Raw genomic sequence first — 9,154 nt, 5'->3', positions numbered from 1 at the left:
GAAACGGGGTTCCGCGCTCCCGCCAATCAGAGAGCTAGAAGCAGATCACGTGGGCCGCCCTCGCGCAAAGGCCTTGTGGGCCACAGAAGCGTTGCCAAGGCAACCGCGTCAGGCCTAGCTCGGCCTAGCCAGCCACCGCCGCCTTTATTGAAGTGAAAATACGGGCGGAGAGGCCTTCGCTGGGTCAGGAAGGTGAGCAGGACTCCAAAGAAAACGAAGCGAAGAAGCCGGAGGAGCCATTGGCTTTGCCAAAGAGAGAGAGAGCTGCGACAATACAGAGAGGTTTCGGCCTTGGGCTTTGGCCACGCCCACACGGATAGGCCACGCCCATTCCCCCCCCTTCTGTCTGCTACTATTTGTCATTCTTACTCTTCTTACCACAATTATTCTGACTGTAGCAAATAGTGAAGAATGCTATTCAATCCATTTAGCAATATTGTGTAATAATATTACTATTTAATATTGATACATTTAGTAATAATATTAAGTCATTTAATAATAATGTTTTTAAATCCATTTAGCAATAATACTATTATTATTTAATATTAATACAATTAGTAATAATATTAATTCTTAATAATATTAAGAATTATATTAATCCATATTTATTAATTTTCATAATAACTAAGATTAAATGTTTGTTTATTTATTTACTTTACTTTACTTTGCTTGTATACCGCAGTTTCTCAGCCCAACAGGCGACTCAACGCGGTTTACAACAAGGGTAAAAAATCAATCAAACAATATACAATTTAAAATCATTAAAAGCATAGTATACACAATAATAATACATCAATAACAGCCCCATAACACCTCGTAACTAGAATCGTAATCCAATTCGTCGTCCTTAATTCCGTTCCTGTATTCATCATATTCATTGCGCTGTTTATCCGAATGCCCGTTCAAACAGCCAAGTTTTTAATTTTCTTCGAAACACCATTAGCGAAGGGGCTGATCTAACCTCCGTAGGAAGGGCGTTCCACAGCCAAGGGGCCACCACAGAGAAGGCCCTGTCTCTCGTCCCCGCCAGCCGCGCCTGTGAAGCTGGCAGGATAGAGAGCAGGGCCTCCCCAGAAGATCTTAGAGTCCTGGTGGGCTCATAGGCAGAGATACGTTCGGATAGGTAGCTTGGGCCAGAACCGTTTAGGGCTTTATAGGCCAATGCAAGCACCTTGAATTGAGCCCGGTAGCAAATCGGCAGCCAGTGGAGCTGGTACAACAAGGGTGTTGTATGCTCCCTGTGTCCCGCTCCTGTTAGTAACATGGCTGCCGCACGCTGGACCAGTTTGAGCTTCCGGGCCATCTTCAAAGGCAACCCCACGTAGAGAGCATTGCAGTAGTCTAAGCGGGATGTAACCAGAGCGTGGACTACCGTGGCAAAGTCAGACTTCCCAAGGTACAGGCGCAGCTGGCGCACAAGTTTTAACTGTGCAAATGCTCCCCTGGTCACCGCCGAAACCTGGGGTTCCAGGCTCAGCGACGAGTCCAGGGTCACACCCAAGCTGCGAACCTGTGTCTTCAGGGGGAGTGTGACCCCGTCCAACACAGGCTGTAACCCTATGCCCTGTTCGGCCTTGCGACTGACCAGGAGTATCTCTGTCTTGTCTGGATTCAGTTTCAATTTGTTCGCCCTCATCCAGACCGTTACAGCGGCCAGGCACCAGTTCAGGACCTCGACAGCCTCCTTAGTAGCAGGTGGAAAGGAGTGACAGAGTTGGACATCATCTGCGTACAGATGACACCGCACCCCGAAACCCCGGATGATCTCTCCCAGCGGCTTCATGTAGATATTAAACAGCATGGGGGACAGTATTGAGCCCTGTGGAACCCCACAAGCCAAAGGTTGTGGAGTTGAACAGGTGTCCCCCAATAACACCTTCTGGGTGCGGCCTTCCAGGAATGACCGGAGCCACTGTTATTAAATCCATTTAGCAATAATAATATTATTATTTAATATTAATACAATTAGTAATAATAATATTAATTCTGGGGACGAGAGACAGGGCCTTCTCAGTGGTGGCTCCCCGGCTGTGGAACACCCCACAGATATTAGATTAGCACCATAGCTAATGGTCTTCCGCAAGAAAGTAAAGACATGGTTATTTGTGCAGGCGTTCGTAGAATTAGTGCAAAGACTGGTAATGACATAGGAATGAACAATGGATGATGAATCTGGATCATGTTTTTAGTGATGAGACGCCAGTGAATGGTTATCGTAGTAATTGTGTATTAATTGTATATTAGACTAGGTTGTTAACTGCTTTATATTGGTGTTGAATTCTGCTGTGTTCTGTGTCTTGTGAACGGCTGTGAGTCGCCTTCGGGCTGAGAAGCAAAGTAAATAAATAAATAAATAAATATCAATCCATATTTATTAATTTTCATAATAACTAAGAATAAATGTTTACTATTTATTGTAATAGCAATGTTAATTAATATGATTAATATAATAATATTAGCATCTAATAATTGTAATATTAAATATTAACTATTGTAAAATGTAATAATAATATGATAAAATATAATAGCGATTTCACATTTAATTAATATTATTTAATATACATTTCATTGGCATTTAATAATTGCAATAATAAATATTGACCATTGTAAAATGTAATGATAATATGAGTAATGAACCCCACTATATAATGTAATAATGCAAAATGTAATAATGTGATAAAATATAATAGCGATATCACATTTAATTAATATTATTTAATATACATTTCATTAGCATTTAATAATTGCAATAATAAATATTAACTACTGTAAAATGTAATAATAATATGATAAAATATAATAGCGATATCACATTTAATTAATATTATTTAATATACATTTCATTGGTATTTAATAATTGCAATAATAAATATTGACCATTGTAAAATGTAATAATAATATGAATAATGAACCCCACTATATAATGTAATAATGCAAAATGTAATAATGTGATAAAATATACTAGCAATATTACATTTAATTAATATTGTTATTTAGTGTAATATGCATTTCATCAATATTTAACAATTGCAACAATAAATATTAACTTTTGTAAAATGTAATAATAAATAAATAATAATAAATATTAACCATTGTAAAATGTAATAATAATATGAATAATGAACCCCACTATATAATGTAATAATGCAAAATGTAATAATGTGATAAAATATACTAGCAATATTACATTTAATTAATATTATTATTTAGTGTAATATGCATTTCATCAATATTTAACAATTGCAATAATAAATATTAACTATTGCAAAATGTAATAATAAATAATAATAAATACTAACCATTGTAAAATGTAGTAATATGATAAAATATAATAGCAATATTACATTTAATATTCACATTTAATATAATATACATTTCATCAATATTTTATAATTGCAATAATAAAGGTTAATTATTGTAAAATGTATTTACTTAGGCGATCCCTTGTTGTCTGTGTATGGTGTTTTGGAAGTTGTCTGTGGAGCCCTATTAACTATTGCAATATGTAATAATATGATAAAATATAATTGCAATATTACATTTAATTAATATTAACATTTAATATGGACGTCATCAATAATAAATATTAACCATTGTACAATATAATAATATGATAAAATATAATAGCAAGATTACATTTAATTAATATTAGCATTTAAAATAATATACATTTCATCAATATTTAATAATTGCAATACTAACTTAACTGTGGCAAAATGTAATAATGTGATAAAATATAATAGCAATATTACATTTAATTAATATCATTATTTAGTGTAATATGCATTTCCTCAATGTTTAATAATTGCAATAATAAATATTAACTATTGCAAAATGTAATAATAAAATGATAATAAATAGCAATATTAAATTTAGTTGATATTATTAAATATAATATACATTTCATCAATATTTAATGATTGCAATAATGTTAATTATTGTAAAATGTACTTACTTACTTAGGCGATCCTTCGTTGTCTGTGTATGATGGCCTTCCAAGTGTAGTGTTTTGGAAGGTGTCTGTGGTGCCCTATTCTTGACGTGTATGTTCTTCCGCAGTGCGGGCATCGCTTCCCAGGTGGAAGGCGGTCTGGGTCAGGGTTGGCTTGATGCGCTGCATTCTTGGCATGTTTCTCCCTTTCGCCCTCCATTCATGCCTCTTTGAATTCTGCAGCACTGCTGGTCACAGCTGATCTCCAGTTAGAGCACGCAAGGGCCAGAGCTTCCCAGTGCTCAGTGTCTAGGTCACTGTTTTTAAGGTTGGCTTTAAGCCTATCTTTCAATCTCTTTTCCTGTCCACCAATATTCCATTTTCTGTTCTTGAGTTGGGAATAGAGTAAATGCTTTGGGAGACGGTGATCGGGTATTTGGATAACGTAACCAGTCCAGTGGAATTGATGGTGTAGGAGCATTGCTTCAATGCTGGTTGTAAAATGTAATAATACGATAAAATATAATAGCAATTTAATTTTATTATTTATTATTTAATATTATTTAATATAATCCTGCGTTTAACCCAGAGATTTGCAGGATTTTTCAGAGGCAATGCTGATGGAATTGTTCCAGGAGTTGAGTGTGACGTCTACAGACAGTCCACATCCATTGTTGTTTGTGTTCATAGTGCTCTCTGGATGTAGGTGAACTACAACTCCTGTAAATCCCTCCAAAGACTTCCAGTGTTTTGTTTTTCATGGGGTTTTTATTTATGTATTTACTTCCTATATTTATATAGGTTCTGTGTGCCAAGTTAGTTCCAGGTCTATCATTGGTGGAGTTAATATTGCAGGTGGACTATATATTTCCCAAGACCTACAACTCCTACAAATCATGGTGAATTTCCCCCCAAATCCCTCCAGTATGTTCAGTTGCTGATCAATTCCTCTGCTTGCTATGTGCCGTAGAAAAGAATAGGAAAGGGTTAGGGCTATGGGAGAGGCAGTGGGCGGCGGGGTCATGCAAATTCCACACCAATGGAGAGAGTAAGAAAAAGTGGGATGTCTGTGATGGAGGAAAAACAGTAAATCTATGATAGAATTGTCCACTTCGGTGGTGGGCAGTATTTATTTATTTATTTACACAATGTCTACCCCGCCCTTCTCACCCCCGAGGGGGGACTCAAGGTTACACCGGCAACAATTCAATGCCAACAGTATCAATAACAACAATATAAACCAACAATATAAAATCCTATTACATAACAATTAAACAGTGCTATTAATTAAAATTACATAGTCACATAGAACAAATCACATAATCACAAGTCATATAGCCGTTTCCAATTTTCTTAACAATCCTATTGCCTGAGTTCAGTGCCTAAAGTGCTGCTGTGCCCACTAGCCAAACGCCTGGCTCCAAAACCACATCTTTAGTTTTTTCCTAAAAGTAAGGAGCGAGGACGCCGATGTAATCTTGCTGGGGAGCGAATTCCACAAGTGGGGGGGGGGGGGGTCACCACTGAGAAGGCCTTGTCCCTCATCCCCACCAGACGCGTTTGAGACGCTGGTGGGACCGAGAACAGGGCCTCCCTGGATGGGACGTGGTTTTAAAAAGGGAATTTTCAGAGATCTTCCCAATGCCCATATGTCATGATTTACTGCCATATTGGCCTATTTCTGCAGTAGGCCTATGTTTACAGAAAATGCTGATTGTTTGAGAAATCAGTGCTCCAAAGAAGAAGTTACTATTCAAGGATAACAGTATATCCGGACAAAACCAGATAGCTGTTGGCTAGTTAGAACCCCCAAGTTTCCCAGTTGTTCTGGAGCCATGTTTGCAACAGACTAACAGATAAGATACAGTCATGATCAGAGAACAACAGACCATAGTTGTGCCATTGTTAGGATCCCACGTGTGCTATAATGTCAGTCAAAATAATAAACAACTAATGAACAACTGTATAGCTAACTTAGACCAATGAAATGATTTGTCTTTGGGAACCAATGAAAATGTATATTCCATTTACTATAAATGCTCTGCAGCCCCATTGGGGGTTGCGACAAACCCTTTGATTGCATCCCTGTATGCTTGTTTGTCGTTATTGCTATGGCCACGCAATAAATAGTTTTTTGCAGTTTAAAAGATTCAACTTTCGTGATGTCCATCCTTGCCCTCCCCATTGGAAAGGAGGCTTTTGTCTTTTGGGGAAATGATTTGGTTTCTTTGCCCCTACATCCCTAGTAGATCTTAAATTATGAGGTGGAATGTAGAGAGCATTTGTGGAGGACATTGGCAGGGCTCTTGGATATGTTAACGGCACTCTCTATAACCTGCAATGTCATTGGAGGGAGGGCCATTGGTGTCTTCTAAGTAGTGGGAGTAATAGCTGTTTGTGGAGGCAGGAGCTTGTCTGTGCAAGTGGACAACCCAGTCACATACACACATACATATTTTCCATTTTTATTATGTGTATAGACAACAACAGCATCATGTCAATATTCAATGTTCTAATCTAAACTATTGTCGAAAATCATATATGCCTTACAAATATTTGCGTAGACCCACAGTTTGTCTCTCTTGTGTCCTTTTCCCCCATGCAGTGAGCAACATTTTACAAGTCTCATATTGTTAGCAAACTGTGTATGGCTCTTTGATTATTTTTTCCTGGGTACCAAAATGGATAAGGCTTTCACCTTGATGCGGAAGGGCTTCAATGAACTGCAAGAGATGGGGCCCCGCCAGCAACAAAATTTGGTGTGGAATCCTCCGAAGAGCGACAAAATAAATCCCAGCAAAGCGTCCAAAGCAGTGCAGGAGTACTATGAAAAGCAGGTACGTGGGCATTCTTTGTTTTAAGCAGAGAATCATAACTTCCTTGAGTTGGAAGAGCCCACATCTAAAGAACACACAGTCAAAGCTCTCCCAACAGATGTGTTGGGACTCAGCCTGTGTGTGAACTTGAGCCTGAATCTCTGATTGTATTACCTAATGCTGATGCCAATGTTGATGCAAATGATGTAAATGTTGGGCCTAGTTTGGATAGTGAAGCTGAAGTGATCAATGAGGACGAGGCTCAAGATGGAGACACTTTTGGCAGTAAAAATCCTACAGGCTTTGATTTAGAGGCTTCAAGGGAAAAGCCAAGTTCTCATGAGAAAGTTTCTGTCAGACCGAGAGAAGAAAATTCACTCCCTTTTCCTCCTTGCAAGATAACTTGACACCTGGTCGGGTCAATGATAATAGCCTTAGCTTGGAGATAAGCCAGAACCGCAGGGAGGCTCAATGTTTACGTAGGTCTGAGAGAATCCGACAACTGAAACCAGAGATTAGAGTTAACCGGAATCAGTTTTTGGGATTTAAGAGTGCCTGTGAGAGGGATTTCCTCAGACCAAGCATCGTTTAGTATCAAGTACAAACCTCCTGGGTATTCCAGTTTCCAGTGGTCTAGTTTCCAAGGGAATTTCTGGCTTCAAGTGAGATTAGCAGGGCTAATCTGTTCATGGATTTCTGTTGAGAGTTTTCTGGACATTACTGCTTTGGATTTCCTGCAAGCTTTCTGGACATTGCTGTTTGCTGGTTCATTTTGTCTTTTTTACCTTTGGACTTCAATCTATTTTATATTCATCATTCAATAAAAAGGATTGCATTTTTCCTAAACCAAGGAACCAAGAGGGCCTCGTTTCCTGCTCTGAAGTGCAACAAGGTGGTCCTTTAGCCTCTCCAAGGAAGGAGATTCTATCAGACTCCCAGACAACAGAGTATGCTGCCAAACAGCTCTGACCGTTGAAATTGAGTCTCTTTTTCTGCAGTTTGGATCCATGGCTCCATTGTGTCTCTTCACTGCCTCCTTTTCTCATTTCATCCAGACTGAGGACCGAAGGACCAAACCCACCATGTCGGGCTACGCCACCCAAGTAGAAGAATTGCAGAAGTCCTTCCTGATGCGACCCGGGTGCCCGAGATATAGCCACAGGGCCACTTCCACATCTCACCTGGGTAAATAAGGCTTCTTGGTGAGCGGCAATTCCAGGGGAGTTAATTTAGATCCTAATTTTGAAGTCAACCTACGGCCTTGGGTGAAAGAACCGTGACTTCTGGGTTGCTGTGAGTTTTTCGGGCTGTATGGCCATGTTCTAGAAGCATTCTCTCCTGACTTTTCTCCCACATCCATTGCAGGCATCCTCAGAGGTTGTTGGAAACTAGGCCAGTGGGATTTATATATCTGTGGAAGGTCCAGGGTGGAGAAAGAACTCTTGTCTGTTTGAGGCAAGTGTGAATGTTGCAGTTGGTCGCCTTGATTAGCATGGAATGGCCTTGCAGCTTCAAAGCCTGGCTGCTTCCTGCCTGGGGGAATCCTTTGTTGGGGGGTATTAGCTGGCCCTGATTGTTTCATGTTTGGATTTCCCCTGTTTTATTGAGTGTTGGCCTTTATTTACTGTTCTAATTCTAATATTTTTGTGCTTGAAACAAAGTCTATGTATGTCAAACCATCAGAAAGCAAAGCCATCACTATCTCAGCCACTTGGATTTGGGATTATTTCAGATTTTGGAATTCCGGATGAAGGCTGCTCAGCCTATACTCCCATTTTCTAGGTCGTCTTACTTAACTGATTTCTGTTTTTTCTTCTTCTTTGTACTGGCAGAAACAAACTTCCCTGTGTCTTCTGAGCTACCCTGCAACATCAGCACTATCAGCCTCTCCTCCCAACTGTCTTTGGACGAATGGGCTATGGTCTTTCAGAATCCAGATCTCTTGGAATCAAAGAGTTATGTCAAATGTAAGGGTTTCAAAAATCCACGCTTTATATTCTGCTGACATTTATGCCAAAGGCTGGCTTATTCTTTCCCTTACTTTCAAAGAACGTATTGGGCGAGTGAACTTATTAACAAAAGACCCTCCCCATAAATGTACAGCAGAGTAACTTATTAGCAGCAGCGTGACTTAGCACCAGTACCCCAAAGTGATAAAATTTATTTATTTATTTACAGTATTTATATTCCGCCCTTCTCACCCCGCAGGGGACTCAGGGCGGATTACAATGTACATATACATGGCAAACATTCAATGCCATAGACACACAGCATATATAGGCAGACACACAGAGGCTATTTAACATTCCAGCTTTTTCATGAGAGTATTCTGGCCACCAGGGGAGCTGTCGCTTCACCGTCCATTTGTGACATTGATGAAGTACTTCCTCATTCTTCGCATGCTTGC

General features: G+C 39.3%; 1 protein-coding gene across 1 annotated transcript in view; it reads left to right on the top strand.

The window, feature by feature from the left end:
* The first annotated feature begins 76 nt into the window (after positions 1-76).
* The window catches only part of CCDC27 (coiled-coil domain containing 27), a 30,949-nt gene continuing 21,871 nt past the window's right edge, over positions 77-9,154 (top strand). Inside the window, exons 1-4 of the mRNA XM_067472780.1 lie at positions 77-192; positions 6,537-6,768; positions 7,803-7,932; positions 8,580-8,714. Of these exons, the coding sequence (XP_067328881.1) occupies positions 6,613-6,768; positions 7,803-7,932; positions 8,580-8,714 (421 nt within the window). The 5' untranslated portion in view covers positions 77-192; positions 6,537-6,612. The remainder of the gene's footprint in view (positions 193-6,536; positions 6,769-7,802; positions 7,933-8,579; positions 8,715-9,154) is intronic.

This window comes from Anolis sagrei, chromosome 13 (assembly GCF_037176765.1).
Source record: "Anolis sagrei isolate rAnoSag1 chromosome 13, rAnoSag1.mat, whole genome shotgun sequence".
NCBI lineage: Eukaryota > Metazoa > Chordata > Lepidosauria > Squamata > Dactyloidae > Anolis > Anolis sagrei.
This window is presented reverse-complemented; position numbering and strand designations above follow the sequence as displayed.